Source organism: Gymnoscopelus microlampas, assembly GCF_963454915.1.
Source record: "Gymnoscopelus microlampas genome assembly, chromosome: 3".
Lineage (NCBI taxonomy): Eukaryota > Metazoa > Chordata > Actinopteri > Myctophiformes > Myctophidae > Gymnoscopelus > Gymnoscopelus microlampas.
In genome coordinates, this window is record NC_139940.1 from 16,005,185 (window position 1) to 16,026,386 (window position 21,202).

General features: G+C 40.1%; 4 protein-coding genes across 11 annotated transcripts in view; all 4 read right to left on the reverse strand.

Moving 5' to 3' along the window:
* Nucleotides 1-272: 272 nt before the first annotated feature.
* LOC311041968 (uncharacterized protein) lies at nt 273-4,003 on the reverse strand. 2 transcript variants are annotated; one of them, XR_014600442.1, is made up of 4 exons: nt 3,359-4,003; nt 2,340-2,441; nt 830-1,696; nt 748-772 (listed from the first exon to the last, which is right to left on the reverse strand). XR_014600442.1 is itself a non-coding variant. In XM_084052463.1 (3 exons), the coding sequence occupies exons 1-3, from the start codon at nt 3,876-3,878 to the stop codon at nt 1,158-1,160; spliced, it is 1,161 nt and encodes a 386-aa protein (XP_083908589.1). In that variant the 5' UTR covers nt 3,879-4,003; the 3' UTR covers nt 273-1,157. The 2 variants fall into 2 exon arrangements, 1 of the variants encoding a protein (XP_083908589.1); XM_084052463.1 differs by having other exon boundaries at nt 273-1,696.
* Nucleotides 3,925-11,584, reverse strand: LOC311041969 (uncharacterized protein). 2 transcript variants are annotated; one of them, XM_084052464.1, is made up of 5 exons: nt 11,510-11,584; nt 9,882-9,980; nt 8,966-9,151; nt 5,147-5,251; nt 3,925-4,053 (listed from the first exon to the last, which is right to left on the reverse strand). In XM_084052464.1, exons 1-5 carry the CDS (start codon nt 11,562-11,564, stop codon nt 3,977-3,979), a joined length of 522 nt encoding a protein of 173 aa, XP_083908590.1. In that variant the 5' UTR covers nt 11,565-11,584; the 3' UTR covers nt 3,925-3,976. The 2 variants fall into 2 exon arrangements, with proteins under 2 accessions (XP_083908590.1, XP_083908591.1); XM_084052465.1 differs by lacking the exon at nt 9,882-9,980 and having other exon boundaries at nt 11,510-11,580.
* On the reverse strand, nt 7,479-8,600 carry LOC311038588 (uncharacterized protein; the record flags this gene model as incomplete). Its single annotated transcript, XM_084048161.1, has 1 exon — nt 7,479-8,600. The coding sequence occupies one exon, from the start codon at nt 8,598-8,600 to the stop codon at nt 7,479-7,481; it is 1,122 nt and encodes a 373-aa protein (XP_083904287.1).
* A 5,947-nt stretch (nt 11,585-17,531) lies between the features above and the next one.
* Nucleotides 17,532-21,202, reverse strand: part of LOC311042053 (uncharacterized protein) — a 31,343-nt gene continuing 27,672 nt past the window's right edge. For all 6 annotated transcript variants that reach the window (XM_084052591.1, XM_084052592.1, XM_084052589.1 and 3 more), the window contains one exon: nt 17,532-21,170. In XM_084052591.1, the coding sequence (XP_083908717.1) occupies nt 21,100-21,170 (71 nt within the window). In that variant the 3' untranslated portion in view covers nt 17,532-21,099. The remainder of the gene's footprint in view (nt 21,171-21,202) is intronic.

Sequence of the window (21,202 nt, forward strand, 5' to 3'; positions counted from 1 at the left end):
TACACTTTTTGTATTAGCGCGTGCTCACTTGTTTTTGCTATTTTGTCTCATCTGTTTAAGAAAGTAGGTAGCAGATATATTGCACTTTCACCTTAGCGCTAGGTATACTCTTGGTTGCTTGTTTTTACGGGAAATGCACTTAAGACTTCTGATGATTAGTAGTTTTGTTCCCTACCTATGTTGAATGCACTTATTGTAAGTCGCTTTGGATAAAAGCGTCTGCTAAATGACTGTAATGTAATGTAATAGAAATTGTCCCACATCTACTGGCATCAAAACAGTAAGAAGTGGTGCGACATTGCACCTTGCGCTGAAGATTTCAAAATATTTAAATTTTAATGCACATCTAAAAACTGCAATGCATTGATACCTTGTAGATTCTTGTAGGTTCTATTTGTCAAGCAACACCATTGAGCGATGAATATAAATTAAGCTTAGGCTAGCATTACATTAAACACAATCATTTGATTGGCATATGCAAGTAAAATATCTGTGAAATAAACATTTTGAAAATGCATCTTAATCATGATTTTGCATACAAAGATGGAAAGGTATTATCCACGCAGAATGTTTTGTCTGCCACCACAGGCATATCCTGCAGCTGTCAATCTCTAAGACACCAGACTTCCTCAGAGAGACATATTAATGTATTTAAAAAGCAAGAACAGCTAAGAGCAAAATGCTCTCAGGCAGGATGTCAAATGTACCACCACAATTAGTTTTAATTGTGATTTGTCTGTATTCTGTATTCTTTTTTTGTAATGATTATATACTTTCATTAATGTCTAATAAAGGTGTATTCTCATAAATCCTCAGACACCTCATATACAGTATGTAAACTAGACAGACATCCCCCTGCTCATATGTGCACAAATGTGCCTCAGTCTTTCAGTGCAAAAACACACTGTGCGCAATATTTACACAATACCACGAAAACATAATGTGTTTGTCAATCACTCACAGTTGTAGTATAATTTCCTGTATGCCCACTCACATTATTAGTCTACTTCGGTGACTATATCAATAACCTCTATTTGTATCAACTTTTATCATAGCACTAGTAGAGTTGGGAACCACTGAACTAGACCTGCATGTTACTCACCACCAGATGGTGCTAGAGGTCAGCAGAATATTGTCTGAGTAACCCTTTTCTCAAGTCATTCTGTTTCTATGCTGTAATCATTTGACCACTTTGGTGGTCTTCGTTGGCGTACCGGACGCACCCCTTCCTTATACACCTGCCCAGGTATATACCCTCCCTCTCCTTCAGTGTGGTGCTGCAGGTCTGCCTGATGTGGAGATGTTAATGGTTGGCAACGTTCAGTACTACAAACATCTGGGATCTCATCACCGACTGTTCCAGGATCAGTGTCCCTCCTAGTTGTAGCTGTTGATTGGCCCCTTGCTTCACCTGGGGACAGCAGGGTACGTCCATGTGCATTCCCTCTAGACGTGTCAGGTGCTGTCTGACCACAGTGTTTGAGAGAATATGGTCTGTCTACAGCATGCATGAGCTTATGCTTGTTAAAATGTCCTGTGTTATTAAAGCTCTTACCACACAGTTCCACACGGCAAGACTTCTCTCTAATGTGAATTCTCTCGTGATTCCTCAAAGCAGATAGTTTGCTGAAGTGGTTTCCACACTCATCACAGGAGAAGTGTCTTGGTTTCACTGGAGACAGGACAGGTAAGGTATCTGAGATAGACATGGTGAGATTATTTAGCAAATAACATGTATTGCTATTTGATTTTATTTGAAGACATGTATAATAAACAAATATGTTTCTCATTATGTGGATGTGCAATCAGCACTGATGGGTTATTTAGCCCAGCAATAACCTCCTCATTACTCATTATATTGAGTATTCCAGCTCTCAGTCAGAATCTAACAGTTGTGTATGAGAATGCATTGCGCAAGAATCAAGGGCCCAACCCCTAAATCTATTCCAAATCTGCTCATCTCAGTTAATAATACATTTAATAAACTTAATTTGTAAAGCACTTTTCAAAAACAGACTAAAGACAGAATAAAGCACAGAATGTATTAATAAAGTGACTAAATAGAAACTGAGAACTCTAATGTTCACCCATTAACAAACCAACAGAGGAGGCAACCATGCACTCATGGAAAGCAGTTGTGGATAAAGCAGATAAAGATAACTGACAATATTTGGACTTATAGCATGCCCACAATGCCCAGGTAGATATAAATCCAAGGTTCTACTAAAGTGTCACTTAAAAATGTAATTTCGGCAGGCAAGGAAGAAAACAAGGTAACATAGAGCCCTGCTTGTATTAGAGAATCCATCCACAAGAAACAGAGTAAGTATGAAACTTACTGAGGTCCTGGGCGTCTTCTGATTCTTGCTGTTCAATGGAACCGGCCCTGGATGGATCTGGAGAGTTCATCTCCACCTGAAGTCTAGACTCCACGGACAGGTCTGGAATAAAATAATTGACATTCCAGGTGACTTTAGGATGAATTAAAATGAAAAACTGCTCTTACACTAACTATTTGTTTGAAATGTCCTGACCTATAAAGGTGCTATTTGCAGTCAGGAATATTTACAACATGGACATAGGTACAGGACCGAAAAACCACGGCTGAAAAGTTTGTTTCAGAATCGACTTTTCCTTCACAGAGTGGTAGGCTGTTTTCCCAAATAAGAAGAGCATGTTAAACTTGTGTAATCCACTCTGTTGTTGTCAAAAGGATACTTTCTAAAGTTACAAAACTCACTTCATAGCATCCCACGCACGCACGCACGCACGCACGCACGCACGCACGCACGCACGCACGCACGCACGCACGCACACGCACACACACACACACACACACACACACACACACACACACACACACACACACACAGCTGCCCCCGTCTCCTTGAGTGGGTGTGTCTCTCAAAATATTGAAGCCCTTTCTTTAAACAAGTAAGACGCGCGAACGCTGGAAGCGAACGCAGCTCCAAAATATTGTGTATTTAAGGACGTGTGTGTGTGTTTTGACTGTAGCTGCACTCTGGCGCACTCTGTGGCTGCACACAGGCAGTGCACGCACAGTATTGCACACAGAGACACACACAAGCCGAGCAGAGTTTCATAGTATGCTCCACTTGGGCGGAGGCGCGGCTTTGCCGCGTTCGCAATCAGCATTTCAGTTCTCAGAAACACATACTACTGTAAGCTATAATTCTATAATATCAATAAAAAACTGTTGGGCCGATCAAAATGTTTTGTATCTCTGCTCTTCTTCTTTCATGTGAAATGGGGAAAAGAAGAAAAAATGCAACCACAATAGGCATTAACAGCAGCTAAGGGGGGGAAATAAATAGGGAAAGGAAAACAAGAAACGTACTGATGTCCTGGTGATTCACTGGTTCCTCCGTGCTAACAGAAACGGCCCTGGGTCTAATCCTGGGCTGTTTCTTCTTCATCTTCTTCTCCCCAGTGTGCATTCTCTGGTGCTTTTTGAGATTAGCCATTGTTAGGAAGGTTTTTTCACACTGGTCACAGGAGTAAGGCTTCACTCCAGCATGGAGGCGCTGATGCGTTTTCAAGCTATCAGACTGGGTGAAACACTTCCCGCATACATCACAGTAGTACGGCCTCTCACCAGTATGTACACGCATATGAGTCTTCAAGGTTGAAGACTGAGTAAAACTCATCCCACATAGTTCACAAGAGTAAGGCTTCTCTCCAGTATGGATGCGCTGATGAGATTTTAAGTTTCCAAACTGAGTAAAACTCTTCCCACATTCTTCACAGCTGTAAGGCCTCTCTCCAGTGTGGATGACCAGGTGATTCTTCAAGTTTCCATACTGAGTAAAAGTCTTCCCGCAGTGTTTACAGGAATATGGTTTCTCTCCAGCATGCATGAGCTTATGCTTGTTAAAGTTTCCCGTGTTATTAAAACTCTTTCCACACAGTTCACAGCGGCAAGCCTTCTCTCTAATGTGAACTCTCTCGTGATTCCTCAAAGCAGACAGTGGTTTCCACACTGGTCACAGGAGAGATGTCTTGGTTTCACTGGGGACAGGACAGGTAAGGTATCTGAGATAGACAAGGAGACAAAAGTGCTTTACAACATAAATACAATTATACAAGACAACAGCTTAAAGGACAGAATAAAGCAAGGTAAGGTATATGAATAAAGTGACATGAAAATTGGAGCAGCATGAAGGAGGGTCAAATAGATACAGCTATAGATATAGATACAAATATATTAGCAAATCAGCAAATTTCTCTTTTAATGACAGCAATTCATACTTCTATTTAGTCTAAATCACACATAAGAGTCAGCTTCATGCATTCAGCGAGTAAGTTAAGAGTTCAACTTTCTTCAGGATGAAAAAAACATAACTCTCAACTAAAATCAACATCAGTTTTATTTTGAAATGAGAGCGAAGGAAAAACGTTATCAGTATATGGTGAGCGATATTTTTTGGTTAAAACAAAACTTTTTTTTGTTGTTAAAAGGTTAAAGCATTATATTGTGATAGTAATCATTGCTATAGAGTGTTTGTTCAGTATCAGGGGTCTCTGTGTCTCTCCTGATCTTTAATAAACAGAAAATATATTTTCAGGGGGAGGTCAATCTTCAGCCAATCAGGAGAAAGTACCCATTTATCAGCTTCAATTTAATAGTGTTCCAGTTCCAATTTTGTCTGCTGATGTCTTTGTCATCACTGCCAATTTCACTTGTTTAATCTGTATCCTGTGTGAGTTCTCTCTCCTGATTGGAAAATGCATTTTCTGTTTAATCAAGAAACTGGAGGGACGGGGAGACCCCTGTTCCTGAGCAAACACTCTATAGCAATGAGTACTATCAGAATATGAAGCAATTTCACATTTATTTTAACAAAAAATATCACTTACCCTACCTTTAACGTCCTTAAAAGGAGAAAATTATAATATCATATCAGCTGACTTTGGTGTGGAAAGCCAAAAAGAAAATGTCAGGATATGAATGAGATACAATGCAAAGACAAGCAAACAAAAAATAAATCCATGTGAAAAAAATTAAAAAAGAGCAGACAGATACAGTAATGCTTAATTGAAGTTTTACATGAGAAGAAAATGATGATGGATAACAGAATAGACTAAAACAAATTGAGAGTGAGAACATTGACAGTATACAACTTACTGAGATCCGGGTGGTCTTCAGGTGCCTCCTGTTCAACAGAAACATCATCCATGGCTGGATCTGGAGAGTTCATCTCCACCTGCAGTCTGGACTCCACAGATTTGTCTGAAATGAAAGCACATTTTATACATAATAAACTCAACATACCTCATTTATGCTTCAGCAGACAAAAATGATCAAAATTCAACAGTTTTGACATCAAGCAGATCATTTTAAATGGCCGGACAGTGGTTTCTCATAACTGCTGATTTGTACAGCGTGGGGAAAAAAATTATAAAGTGGGGGAAAAAAGAATGGAGGTACTTCCTTGACCTACTGGCAAAGAAATGTGGTGCCACAGAGCCATGCCATAAAACATAATAATCTCTAATTGTTAAAAGCAAGACAAAAGTGTAAAACATAATTGTGTGTGGAAATGACCAGATACAGCTTTGGAGTAGGTGGGCTCTAGGCTGGCTGATGCTGCATACTGTACATCAAATAGAAACACTTTTTTTTCTGGTTTTCTGGTTTCAAGTGGTCTTCTATGGGCATGTCACATCTAAGACAGACAATGTGAAACGCAAAAGGGACGTGACGTAACATGACACTTTGGGACAAATCGCACCTGTTAACATTGAAATGTGAAAGCCACACACGCCACATTTAATAATATTCAATAAGGATATCTGCAACTCAAACTGGTTCGGGTATGCTACTGGGAGTAACTGGTAAAATAGTGTTATAAAATAATAGTTACATTTTGATAATCGATTAATCTGTCATGATTTAAATTATCAATTACATTTTGTTTGAGACTGTTTTAGGCATGTACACATATGAAAGACAAAAAAAATCTAAATAAAAGCCAACCATGGTACCTTTACTCTTCTTCTGACTGCATAAATTTGATTAAACTAGAAAAAGTGCTCATCGGAGCACAGGTCTCCGCTAGGTCAGGTAGGTTATTGTGGGCCAGCAATGTTCCGAAATCGGCAATCAGGATGGAATATGAAAAATCAAACAGATCTGTCTTAATCACATGACTATAGAGATCATGTGTACCGATTTGCGTGAAATTTGGATAAATAATAATAATAATATTTAAAAAGATCTTATAATGGTGGCGCTATAAAAGGCAGATGTGAAAAATGCAGGGCGAAGGTTTTTCTTGTCCTCTAGGGTGTGCACATAAAGTTTTACACACATCTTATAGGTAAAAACACAAATTGGCCTGTTATAGCGCCACCATGAGGCCGATTTAAAAATGTTCAAATGCCATTTCTTCATCGGTCTGTGTGTATGTGCACAGTTTTGCTGCCATCAAGCCAACGGTGCCAGAGATTAGCTGTTCACAGACAGAAGGACGGACACACACACGGACAGACGGACGGACGGACGGACGGACGGACGGACGGACAGGGTGCAAAACATAGTCTTGGACATGCCTTTCGGCCTGGCGGAGACAATAAATACATTTGTTAGGCTAAACTAACGGTTAACATTACTCTTTTAAACTCAAATATGTAATTTCTAAAAATACATTCATTCCCAAACAATCTCAAGTTATTAACATCAATGAGTGCGTAAGCAACACTAAACAGGTCGTGTTCCGCTATGAAAGTTTTAACTGGATTCACATGCTTCCATAGAAGTAACCTCACATCACCAGGCTTTTCAGTCAGCCTGGTTTACTGCTCAGTGCTCTGATCCGGTCAAGAGCCCGCCTACTGTTTCTGGTCATTTGCACACATACATACACACCAGATACACCCACAACCCGTTTCGGCCCCAGACGGGATCCACAGACAATTTCTCTAGCAAACAAGCTACCGGCGTATACACCGTGTGGACGTGCTCCCATTCCAAGCAAAGTCCATCTTACTTACAGATATTGCTTTGATGTTGAGGGCGAAATTCTCGCAGACTATACATGTTTTGCGCTATTGTGCATGTGCATAGGAAATGCAAATGGCTCGTTCCTAACTCTGATTAGTTGAGCTGCACAAAGTGAAAAAAATCGACTATTGAATTAGTTGCCAACTAATTTAGTAATCAATTTTAATTGATTTTAATCTATTTAATTGGTTCTTCTTGGCTTACTGGTAATGCCCGTGCAAGGTTTCACACTAATCAGTGCAGTGTGCAGTGAGATTAGCTACTGCTCACAGACACACAGACAGGGGCGAAAACATAATAATGAGAACAAAAGAGGCCCTAAACCAGGTATCACAAACAGTTCTCTTTGCTGCAAAGGTTCTTCCTTCTTTTGAACTCAGCCCTGCCCTGCTGGGCCTCCGGAGCAGACTTTTTCTCAATGGATGGGTGGCCTCCTCTTGTCTTGGCCTCCTTTTCATACTGCCCGGGCTTGGCGCCAGCCCGTGGGTTTCTGTGACGGTAGTTGTGCTGGTAGAGACTCTTGGTTCTGGCCACCCTTGCTACCCTGGTTCTCTATGTCCTCCTCTCCGTCCTGCAGGAGTCTGGTATGGGCTGGACCCCTTTGTCTGAACCTTGGCCGACCTCCACTGCCAGATTCACCCACATTGTCACTCTGGTAGCTGTCTGGATAGTTTCCGTCATGGGATGGGCCACTCCTGTGGGGGTAGTGCCTGAAGCGATTCCTATCAGGGGCATACTTGCTCCCTTCGACTGGAACACCTCCTGGGCCGGTGACATTGGCTGCCTCTGCTCCTTTCTCCCCTTCAACCACATCAAATTCCACAGTTTCTCCATCTCCAACACTGCGATGGTATTTACTTGGGTTGTTCTTTTTTATGTCCGTCTGGTGTACAAAAACATCCTCTTTGGAATCATTCCTGTTGATGAAACCGTATCCATTCCTGACATTAAACCATTTCACTGTACCCAAGACTCTTGTTGCGATGACCTTCTTATCTCCTGTGGAAGCTAAGCCTGCCAGGCTGGATAGACTCTCTACATTGGCAGCAGACTGTGGTGGTTGTTCGCCGCTCATGCTTACTGGTTGGTAATGGCTTGTGCCGGTGGTGGCTGGGCTCTCTAGTATGTTTACCAGTGGCAGATGGTAACCTGGATGGTAGCTGTCTGGATAGTTTCCGTCATGGGATGGGCCACTCCTGCGGGGGTAGCGTCTGAAGCGATTCCTATCAGGGGCATACTTGCTCCCTTCGACTGGAACACCTCCTGGGCCGGTGACATTGGCTGCCTCTGCTCCTTTCTCCCCTTCAACAACATCAAATTCCACAGTTTCTCCATCTCCAACACTGCGATGGTATTTACTTGGGTTGTTCTTTTTTATGTCCGTCTGGTGTACAAAAACATCCTCTTTGGAATCATTCCTGTTGATGAAACCGTATCCATTCCTGACATTAAACCATTTCACTGTACCCAAGACTCTTGTTGCGATGACCTTCTTATCTCCTGTGGAAGCTAAGCCTGCCAGGCTGGATAGGCTCTCTACATCGGCAGCAGACTGTGGTGGTTGTTCGCCGCCCATGCTTACTGGTTGGTAATGGCTTGTGCCGGTGGTGGCTGGGCTCTCTAGTATGCTTACCAGTGGTGGTAGTGGTGGTAATAATATGTAACTCTGTCTCTTCTGAGTAGGTAACAACCTATATGCATAGGCTGGTCTGACATCACTCACCAACACAAACCATCGCCGTTCATGCCAAACAATGGCTATCTGCGTAGGTGTTATATTTGTCTTACTGTTTCTCAGAATTGCTAAGACATACAAATCATGTGTGAAGAAAACAAATGTGTGGATGTACTTCTTTGGCCTACTGGCACACTAAATTTGGCACTGATTGATCCAGCGATAATGGCAGAGATAATGATGCTATGCACCAATATGAAACTTACCGAGTTCCTGGTGATCTTCAGGTTCCTCCTTTTTAATAGAAACAGGCTCCTCCTTTTTAATAAAAACACTAACAGGCTCCTCTTTTTTAATAACAACACTAACAGGTTCCTCCATTTTAATGGAAACATCCATGGCTGGGTCTGCAGAGTTCATATCCACCTGCAGTCGGGATTCCATAGACTGGTCTGGAATTAAGGAATTAAATAAGGACAACATTTTTATTAAAAGGCTCTTGCCTAAAACCAATATCAGTTTTACTGTCAAATGAGAGGGGAGGAAAACAATGATCCATTTTAAAATGAACATTTGCTAAATCAGATGTATTCTTCAGAGGTAAGGTAGAAGAATTCCTTACAAACTTTATATGGAACATTGCTACCGGCGCAGAGAAATAACCACAGATCTCCTGCTAATAATCATGCAAATATAAAAAACATCTGTTGGAATGTCTTTAATGTACGGCAGATGCAAAGGAATATGTATTCTGATCGTTTTAACAAGCATTTAAGAAAATCACAGTTGTGATGTCAATAGAACTGTGCAAGCATGAGTGACAGTTATTTCCAGGTTGCCTGTGTGCATATAAAATAATCTACAATCTAGCAGCAAATGTTGTATCTCCACCTGCCCAGGGACAACAGATGGAAATGGTACAAATAATCTTTTCTCTTTGGAACATGAGCAGGTGCACGTGCTCAGCCACAGAAACGACTTAAAGAAAGGAACCACACAAGGTTGAAAAAATGGCAGCACTCCAGCATGAATGATGCAAGACAGTGGCTCAGTTATGCTCTCTCTTTTATTTTAGGCCTTAAAGAAAATGGTTCCTTTGTATTTTGTACATTCTCTCAGATAGAAATAAATGAAATACAACACAACAGAATGAGGTAAATTAACAGAGAATATGAATCTTACTGAGTTCCTGGTCTTTCTGTTCCTCCTTTTTAATAGAAGCAGCCATGGCTGGATCTGCAGAGTTCATCTCCACCTGAAGTCTGTACTTCACAGACTGGTCTGTAATGAAGGAATTGCATAAGGACTTTAATACTCAATGTGCCTAATTTATGCTTTGGTGTTAAAGTGTCTTGCGAGTTTGAAGTCCATCAAAATTCATGTATATATGTTGGGTTCATCTACTGTATGCAAGGCTCCCTTTTATTTTCATTTTGGTGTAACTGCGCCCCCTTGTGGCTGGTGGAGTTTATATTCGTTGCCAGACACCAGCAGCTCGGCCCCTCTTTATGCTGCATTTCCTGTTGGGGCAGGAGGAGCTGTGTCTTACTGAGTCTCACACCACCAACCACATATGTGTTGTTGTTGTCTAAGTTAGACTGTCAGAGGACTTCCTGACACGCTGATGGGAAATTCCAGCAGGTCTATGATTGATTGATTGATTGATGTACTTTATTTAGTAAGACATGAGAAAAACAGTACATGGAAGTACAGATTCACAATACAAGGTCTACTAAACTGGAAGGCTCATAAAGCACTAAGCTTGTTTAAAATGAGATCCCCAGACACACAAATCATGATGACATATAGAGACAGACAGATATACACACTACTATACAGAACGTCATACAATCAGCTTACAGGTTACTGGTATGAAAAATAAGAAATATGTACAAGAGAGAAAAACAAGGGAAAGTTAAGACTTTGACAGGGGCCAGTTTGGAATTGCAGCCTCCTGAAGGTGTTTGTTTGGGGCAGTTTTGAAAGTGAGTAGGGTTTTACACTCCTTTACTCCTTTTGGTAGGGCATTCCACATTTTTGTTGAATAGCATGAGAACGAGTTAATTCCCTTTGTTGAGCCAAATCTGGGTTGAACATGATCCGTGGAGCTGCCTCTGGTGTTGTGAACTTGTGATCGTGGACTTAATTTACGTTTTGGAAGTATTTTGACAAATACAGGGGGATCCCAATGTTGTGGCGTATCTTGTAGACCATGCCCATTGTAAGTTGCTGTACTCTGTCCTCAACCCTAAGCCATCCAATCCTAGCAAAATGAGCAGGGGTTAGATGGGTTTTGTGTCTTGTTTTTAAGGCCTTGGTGGTGTTGTGATACCATGAGAAGCATGCATAATCAAAATGACCTTGTATGAGGGCCCCTGCAAGAATCATCAAGGTATTCTTACTGACTAGAGAATCCTATACAAAAAGCGTGTTCTTTGGTTGACCTTTTTTATCACTCTTTCGGCCATTTTATCACCGGAGAGGTTTGCCTCCAAGACAACCCAGGTAGGTAATTTCCTCCTTTCTTGTGAGAACATCATCACCCGATTTGATTGTGAAGCTCTCAGCCTTGCTAAGGTTAGTACTAGACCCAAAGAGGATGGATTCAGTTTTACCCAGGTGTAATGATAGTTTGTTGTCAGCGAGGCGGATCGTGTCGAGTTCAGAGCTGAGAGCTAACATCTCATTCACCAGGGCAAGGTTTAGTTTAGTGTTTTTCTAAAAATAGGGTGACTTTAATGTATAATATGTATATTCTTCAGAATCAAGCAACAAACAAAACAAAAAAACTAAATTAGTATGAAACATACTGAGTTCCTGGTGGTCTTCGGGTTCCTCCTTTTTAATATTAATATCAACAACCATGGCTGGATCTGGATAGTTCATCTCCACCATCTCACACAGGCTGATCTGGAAAGAAGAGGAATTGAAGGCCTTTTTATAATAGGTCAAGTAAATCTTTATTATTAGTGACACTTTGCAGGCACAAATTATGCAAATGTTGAATTGATATGATTAAAGACAGGTTCAATGCTTCTATATGGATGCAACCATTATGGTAGCACTTGCTATGCATCCCATGTCTATAATATAAACATACTTATATGGCATTATAATCTACTTACAACGCTGTATAATTATAGTTATAAGAACTCATAAATAATCATCATACTTTATAACAATAATGACACATTATAAAGCATTTTATAATAAATTATACTGTCAAGTATCCTAATATTTCATAAATGCTGGACACTCATAGACATTTGTTTTAGTAAGTATTGTAAGTGTAATTGCCATAGTTGTAATACATTATAATAATGTTATAATATATTATAATCACTTTTATAATGCAATATAGTGTGATTATAAGTCATTAAGTTCATTGGGTGCTTTAAGTCAGTGGTTCTCAACCTGTGGGTCACGTCAGGATTGGGGGGGGGGGGGGCTCACTATAAATGAATGATACAGTGTTATAAGTAGATTTTAATGCATTATAAGTATGTTTATAAAGCATTATAGACATGGGATGTATAGCAAGTGCATGTTACCCACTTTTACACGAAGAAAAACAGTATAGATTACCATCAGACAAATAATGATTCAATTACTTGGTAACTGCCTGGTCTTGCACCATTCCACATCCTGTGTTCACAGCTTGTGTCATCTTGAGTCAACCAAGTAGAGTATTGAATAACTAAACTACTGTATCTATTTAACATTAATCAGAGTTGTGTGTAGGCCTGTCACAATTATTACATAATTGCCTAATCGCAATTATTTGAGATAATCTTATTCTGCATAATCATCATAATCGTTTCCATGTTGAAAAATGTTCATACATTTTCAAACATTTTCCAAAAATAGCAGAAATAGTCTGATACAAGCTTACAACGCCTCACGAAGTTGCTCGCGTTGGTTTGATATTTTTTTTTACTTTTTTTTTTAAAGAATACAATTATTAAATGTCTTTAATTTCTTTATGTTTAAGTTATTTGTCATATCTGCCCTGTTTGATTACGAAGAGTGAGTGCGTGTGCGTGTGCGTGTGACTTCAAATACACACCCGGAGTAGTGATAAAGTAAGTGAATACTACAGACCTGCCTGTCAGTTTGTGTGTAGTTCTTGACCACTGACTGACTTCAACATAGAAAGTTATGCATCTCTGCTCTACTGTTGTTGCTTTAATGACAACTATCTCTTAACAATTAGGTTCTGGGTCTCTTCCAATACATTAGGGTTTATAATCATAGTCTGTCTGACTCCACAACTATGAATGAACGTGGTCGGTCTCACCGCCGGTCTCTGTCTCTCAGATGTCGCGAGAGAAACAAGCAACCATGTCTATGAAAACAAGCCCAAAAGAAGCAACTTAGCTTAGGTCACATGAGCACTTTTTAAACCTATATGCGTCGGCTATTTTCAAACAAATCTTGAAGATGATGTGGAAAAATGTGGGAACATTTTTGAAAGATTTTAACACAAACATTGTATGGGTTTAGGGTCCCTGGCATAACATGGTTTCAAGATGGGTGTCTGCAGACAAATACTTAATTTCTTAATTTGGGGGTCCTTTTATGAAAATGTTTGGAAACACTGGTTTGAACAACATTAGGAAGCAAGACCAACAAATGAGCAACTACACTTTAGAAACAAGCCCAAAACCAACTGCAACCACCAATATTTACAAACGACTTTACAGAAAAACAAGCCCACATTCGCTTATAATAAGCCGACATGGCAACCCTGATCGTCGCACGTCACGTCTCTTGTCCATAGAATAGATCCTTGTTGAGCTCAGCTCAGGCTCGCCATACCACTTCTGGTCATACTTTTCAGAATAAAATACAGAAAGAGGAACACATAAAAAGGCAGATAAATATAAAAAGATAATATGGGTTTAGACAGAGTAAAGAATGCGGAATCCAGAGTTATCTAAAGTCAGAATTAAGTTTTTTCGAGACTGCTGAGTGCCGATTGATTCAGTTGAGCCAGAAAGCCGGAACGCATCTGTGTCTTTTTAGATTTATTTGGCTATTCAAAAATAGTAGACATACAGATCTGATATATTTTTTTAAATCGGGAAAATTGGTGCAAAAAATTGGGGGTCCACGGCCAAATACATATAATTGGGGGGGACATAAAAACATACGTTTTTCAAAAAACTGTTAGGATTTAGAAGTAGAATCGGCCTCAGGTCTTAATGCATGTCTCTCAAAGAACTCCTGCTCCCTTGTCAAATCATGTGACTCTCTAGAGGTCACTGTTTCGTAAACATGGATGCTCAGGATAAAATCCCTAACATATTTTAATAATCGATAGTATTAGCTCTAATATATATATCTAAATATATGGTAGACTTACCACCAGCCAATGTTGTGTGAAACTCATTGCTCATACTGGCCAGGTTTGGAGCGGCCTTAGTGGAATGGGGGGGTACTTACAGAAGGTCCCAGGTTTGATTCCCAGCCTCAGCAGCAAGACACTTAACCCCTAACTTTATTTGGGTCATTCTTCGTGTCTATGAGGCAGACACTGTTTACCCCTAAATCAAAGTTTTCTTCATTTATCTGGGTCATTCGCTGTGTCTATGAGGAGGACACGGTAACACCCAAATCAGAGACTCACATATGAACAGATGGCACATGATACTGACCTGTTACTATATTTACATAGTAGAAGAGGAAGAGATTGTATTTTGATATTATTTTGATTCTTCATCCTTTGAACAAAGGATGAAGAATACATTTTCTTGTTCCAAATGTATACAGTAATATGTAGACACACTTTTGTGTTTGGTTTAACTACCTGTAAATATTCCTACCAGCAGCACTGGTACTGGTATTATTACTGTGAAACATGCTTATATTTTGTGAGATGCTTTATTGCATTGTCAGCAATGTGTGAAAAGCAACACAAAATATGTACATGCCTGCAAATTAGGGGAACTTATCAGATGTGTAAGTGGGATCCTATGATCCTAGATTACTGAGGCACAACACTGTCTTTATGCATTTGATGTATATGTTTAGTTTGCTTACTGTAAGTTGCTCTGAATAAAGAGCATCTGCTAAATGCCTAAATTGTAATGGTAGGTCAGTAGTGAATCGAAACAGAGTGCATACACAGGGCTCTGCCCTTATTTGGTAGCCTACATGCCGTTAGCCACACTGAGTGAAAGGGGAAGTAGATACCAGCCAGAAATACAGGAAGGAATAAAGGGAAGACAGAAGAGAGAGAGGAGATGCACACTGAGCCGTTCGTTTGCATATTTCAGTTTGAACGAGACCTATAAGCTACTGTAACACGCCTGACTAGAGAGAGAGACAGAGAGAGAGAGAGAGAGAGAGAGAGAGAGAGAGAGAGAGAGAGTGTGAGAGAGACTAAAAAGAGTATACATTGTACAACGATTGTACGTGAATAATAAGCATGTTCATTATTAAAAATGCTTTTGAACATAAATGCATTTTCTTGAAAGACATACATTCCTTTATACTTTCCTGGGCTTGACGGAGGCCGGGCTGGAACCTGGAACTCATGGCCCTGCTACCACTTTGCAGAAACCCTAAAAGACAACTCAGTTTCTGGAGCATCCCCTCTACCTCGACACAAACACCATAAAGCTCAATCCTAGTCTTCAGGTGTTCTCATAATGGCATGCACTTATGCACTAAAGTCCAATGTAGCAAACTAAAAAGAAACCAAACAAATGATGTTACCAATACCAAGCATACTGCAGCCAAAACACAAGCTATAGGAAAACGAAATTAATTTACTGGAATCAAAATAACCCAAACAAGTTATAGAAAGCAGTAGCTAATATAATTCAATGTCATGTTTATTTAGCAGAGCCAGGTTAAATCACCATGGGCCCAGGGCCAATCATCTTTGTAGGCCCCCCATTGCACCACATATACAGTACTTCCATCCATATATGCAGAGCATTACTATACCTCAAAAAGTGACACAAACTCACCAAATACAATAAACTAGGCCTTAATCTCGTCAAATTAATAAGGCAACACATCGAATGTGCAATATACAATCAAATAAACAATCTAAACAGCCTAATTTTTGTCTGCAGTTGGTGCTGCTCAAATCACTGTGCAGCAATAAATGAAGGTCAGACATCACCCTCCTAAACTGGAGTAGTTGCATGCATCAATGACCTCAGATCATTCCCAGCTTGGAAAATGATCTCTCCACGCTGGCATTTGAAATGAAGAAAGAGACTACATTCTGAGTGTAATGAAACGCTCTCTTGAGCTGCTGTAAAAGCAACTCTTGTATTTAAGAGGACACTCATGACATATTTGCTCTGGTTTCACATGACCACAGATGAGGATGTAAAGAAAATGTCACGGTAGTTCTTGGTTGTTCTATCGCAAGGGAATTGCATGGGGAGTACAAAGGGTCATGCTACAAGCTCATTTTTGTCCTCAGTCCGTGGGTACAGGTTACTGTCATTACTGAAAAATACAGTAAGAACAATACACCTTAATAGAGAGCTGTACTGGATCCACAAACTCGAAGAGCTCAACCATTAAAACATGCTAATATCAACTAGAATATATAATATATATAAAATATACTGAGAATAAGACTGTAGATTAAATTGTTAGTTACAGTACCTCTCACTGTTGTAGATAATCAGCCACCATGCTGAAGATTTTGGTCTCTATTTGACAAAGTCAACCATCTGTGTGGAAGAATTGAACTGGGAAAGAAGGGAAGAGTGATACAGTGGGGAGTAACAGATACAAATAAATAGAAAACAGATAAAAAAGATATACCTTGAGGTAGGTGAGAGTAGATAGGTGTAGGCACCCGTAGAGAGCGTAATCTATGTTCCCAGGCTCCACCCTAAATCTATTGCCAACTTTTAATTCAGATTAAACATAACAGAACTTTACTAGATAATCAGGATACAGGCACAGGTACATGGAGCAGGTAACAAGAACAGAACTTTCACAAAGTAGCATCAGGAGAGAAATACAGAACTCATGACAATATGAAAAGGGGCTGGTTATGCTGACTGGAGAACACTCTGGAGACATCTGGAGGATAGATAGAGAAGAACAGGAGGAGACTTAAGATACAGGCATCATGCAAAGTATACCGTTAGTCTGTGTGTGTGTGTGTGTGTGTGTGTGTGTGTGTGTGTGTGTGTGTGTGTGTACGCCCTGTACATATTTCTGTATATAGTTTGAGGAACAGAATATAACTTGTCGCCACTTCTCCATTGAACTCAATGGATGTCATGTTCTATACGTTTTGATACGTTTGTGTTCCTGTGTCCTGTGTTCATCTGAATTTGCGTCCTTCCTTGTGTGCTTTTCTGCAATTGGGTCTTACGACCTCTTCCAAGCGTACCGTACCCGGGTACACGGCACACAGTGTTCACACTAATCAAAACATCGGACAAGTGGACCTGGGGCGGGTTCCAAATCCCTGGTGTTAATCCACCTTCATTCTCGCCAACAATCTTAACAGAATGATGCCCGAGTGAATCGTTCAAAAGAGTTAACATTGTACCTTATCAGGACAAGCTGTTCCAGTGTTATCACAAACATCAAATGTGCAGTTCACCTTCTACTACATGCCCTTCCTCTCTCCCCCTCGGTCCATGCCTCATGCTCTCCCAGCCCAGGTCATTCCTACTGTATAGTTATGAATATAGTAGAGAAAAGTAAAGGATAGAAATAAAATGAAAAGAATACATGACAGTCATGTTGTATTAATACAGTATGAAGACTAACTATACTGACAAGTGTGATTCCTGGTAATGAGAACGTATTAGGAAATGTACAGAATATACACTTAGAACAGCATTATAAGTTATAACATTAATGCTTCATTTTAATAATTTACACAGTAAATGATTCAAATTTAAAATATTACAGAATTGTGAGATTAGTGAGATTCTACATGAGCCTAGTGACAATATGCACAAGACGGTTTGTGACATTAGTTCCAAACAGACACTCTTATAGATGGGATAGCCTTTTTCAGAGCCAGGGAGTAAAACAAATATTTGTGAGCTAGATGAATGTAACACAAATGCAGAATTTGTGGTCAGGAGTGGAATTGTCTCTTACTAGTGCACTGCCCGTTAGGGGAATTGCCACCATTTGAAATGAGTGCCAATTTGGAGAGGGCCATTCTGGAGAACTGCTCAGCTCCGACTTCACACATGACACTGCGCTTCCTTGTCCCCAATACACCCACAAAGTGTAAAGTCGATCAGGTGGGCAGTTCTTGAGACATCATGCGTGCCTGTTTGGAATGGGCCAGTTCTGGACAACCACTAATTCGATCAACTTCACACTCGACACTGCAGTTCTTTGGGTCCTTAGGAATACAAGAAGTTGAGTGTGAAGTTGATTGGATGAACAGTTGAGGTATGCGAATGACCGATACATACATAAAGAGACTACTGGAATTTGAGTGCATGCATAGAAAATTATTGCTCTTCTGCCCCTGCTCGGACACCACACCCATTATTTTGGTGGAGGTGCTCTCAGAAATGATTGCTGCCAGGATATTTGGGGACGCAAGGCAGCAAAGATGCTTAACCCAGTGGTTCACAAACATTTTCATGTCAAGGACCCCCAAGTTGTCAAAAATTTGGCCACGGACCCCATTTCAAAATATTTTGTTTCATTGGGCTAACTTCTAGCCCATTAAATAATTGTGTAATTAAACTATTCTTGATTTTGCTGGGTGGGGACCACCTGGCTCCTCCTCAAGGACACCTGGGGGTCCCCAGACCAGACATCGAGAACCACCGGCTTAAACTACCAAAAAGCAGCTGGTGATGCAAGTTCTTTCCTGTTGAGGTGACTGTTGGAGGGCCTTTTCAATACGAGACTGGGCAGGGTAATCGCAGGCATAACAATTAAAAAAATAAGTCCTGGCACTGCTCATGTGCCAAGTCAAGGCATTGACATCTCCATAAAACAATTGCAAAATGGCATCTTTTTCAAACTCTCATCTGTATAATACCCTTTAATAAAAGCTTCGAGTCTGCGCTTTGACATGTGAATAGTTTGATTACAGAGAAAATGAAATCAGAAACATCCAGGTGGTTTCAATAATGTGTGAATGAATATATATATACACATACATACATACTCATACACACAAATGATGAAAGTAAAATATTTAAAGCAAAAACAAAACAAAAAAACAGAAGACAAAACCAGCAAACAGGTGATACATTTTTTCTTGACCTACAAGGGCAACTGAGTACCCACATTTACCTGCAGGAGTAAAGGGTAGATTAGGTAACCTTAGTTAACCTAGGTCAAGCATTATTACATTAAATAATCAGATATGATTGAGATTAATTCACAAATAGCCAACATCTTAATGCGGTGGAATAAAGGCAGGGGTGCACAGATAATCAATTCTCAAATTTCTTACATGTAAATCTAGTCATGCCGTTTGTCACAGAAACAATGCTGAACATGCTGGTGGTATCATGAAAAATATAAAGAGAAAAAATTAGGTAATATTAGATATGCCAGCATCTAAAGATCCATGCAAGGTTACTTTGACCTAACATTTGCGCATCAACAATAACTGCTGTCCCCCCCCCCCCCCCCCCAGTATTTTAAGGTACGATCTGACAAATGGCTTGAATTAACATCAACAGCCAGTGAGTGAGTGGTGCTCGACTAGGAGCAGACTACTTCCAGAGCCTTGCGTTAACAAGAGGGGTCCGGAGCTCAAGAAGGTCCAGAGCTGGAGCTGGACTAGATAAACTAGGTCAACCCATTTGGCTCTGCAGCAAACGACACTTGATTCGGACGAGTGTCCCAGGCCTGTTTACCTCACAACTCCTGACTTTTGTTTATTTCTGGGTGATATGTGTAGTGGGTAGACAGACATACTGTAATCCACATAATGTCAATGTTAACACATAGGTTTATTCTCCTTTTAAGAGTATGTCACGTCACGTCACACAAGTAATTATTAATGTCTAGGTGAAAGCAGTGCAACTTGCACATTAAAGACGAGCTGAAATGGTATTTCGAGAGTATTTAATTTCTATATTGTGACATATTTAATAATTAAACAGGTGGAGGCAGGACATAGCGTTGAGCAGAGAGCTGTGCCAATCACAACTATGTACGTAGGGTTGAACTATATAACTTTGGAACCTCCAGAGCTATATAACATGTGCATGTCCTTTAGCCACTATATGTGCATGGAAGCTACCCTGACCCACATGGAGGTCACCTCAGACTACAAAGTAAATAATATCACCCCATTTCTAGCCTCAAATGTTTTCAGAAACATTCTAGCGTACTGTTTAGCTTTATTGTCAAGAGATTGTCAAGTGGCCAGCATGTTTATTGCATACTGCACAGCCCTCTGGTGTCTGTAGCACAATGAATCTTAGCTCTTTGTGGAACAATGATTGAGGGGAGATGTCATGATTTATCGGTTGAAATGTTGTTAGTACGTGGTGTGCTAATGTATGTGGTGCACACCACGCTAATGTATGTGGTGTGCTGTAAGAATGCGTCAAAATATGTTTTACATAAAGTACTCACGATTGGATTTTTGATACAAAAACAAAGAAATGTATATTTATTTATAAGAATTTTGGCACATATTGTTAAATAGGCCCCCGTTATGATCTATGCTCAAAAAGGCATAAAACCCTTTTTACATTTCAGCTCAACTTTAAAGTGACTATGGCTTTCCTTTTGGTGTAATGTTATGTGGCGTATGTTGTAAGTTTGTTTGTTTGTTTCCACAAACACTACACTGTTTCTTCTGTCTCTTTTAAACATGCTGAATTCAAATTGATTTCATTTGTGCCTTACAGTACATCATAAGATGCCTAGCCCTTAAAGGACTTATGACACTATAATTCACGGAAGTGTGACACCACATTGCACACAAATACAATACAATGCCAATAATCAAAATACAATAGCAAAACAAACCAAGACTCCCACAACCCATAAAAAAAACAAAAAAACACACTTTTATATGCACAGCGCACACGTTACATACACTGCACTAATATACAGAGAAAGGTTGTAGAAGCAAAACGTTTGCCCTAGGAACAAGGCAGAAAATATATGGGCAGTCTGTTCGTGGTTGTCAGCTTTTTGTTCAAAGTCAGTTGATTTTGAGTGGACTAAATTGAACGGTTGTTGACGTCCCAAAAAGTATGGGCAAATGCAAATGTAGCCTGGTCATAGTGGGGGTTAGGGATGGGGGAGGGTGTTCATACAGTACATATTCAAAAATGGATAGAGAAAGATGGATATTACATGGTTAGTATCACAGATAAGAATGAAGACTTCATAGGAAGGGAACCACATGAACAAGCAGAATTCTTCATGTACCAGAAGTGGTTTATCTTAGGCTGCTCAGTCTTCATAGGCAACTGTTATTCATCCCTTTGTGCTCCAGCGCCGCTATTCCTGCAGCAGCCACCTCCGCTGTACCTGTGGGGAAGACTTTTTAGTTTTTTTTATCT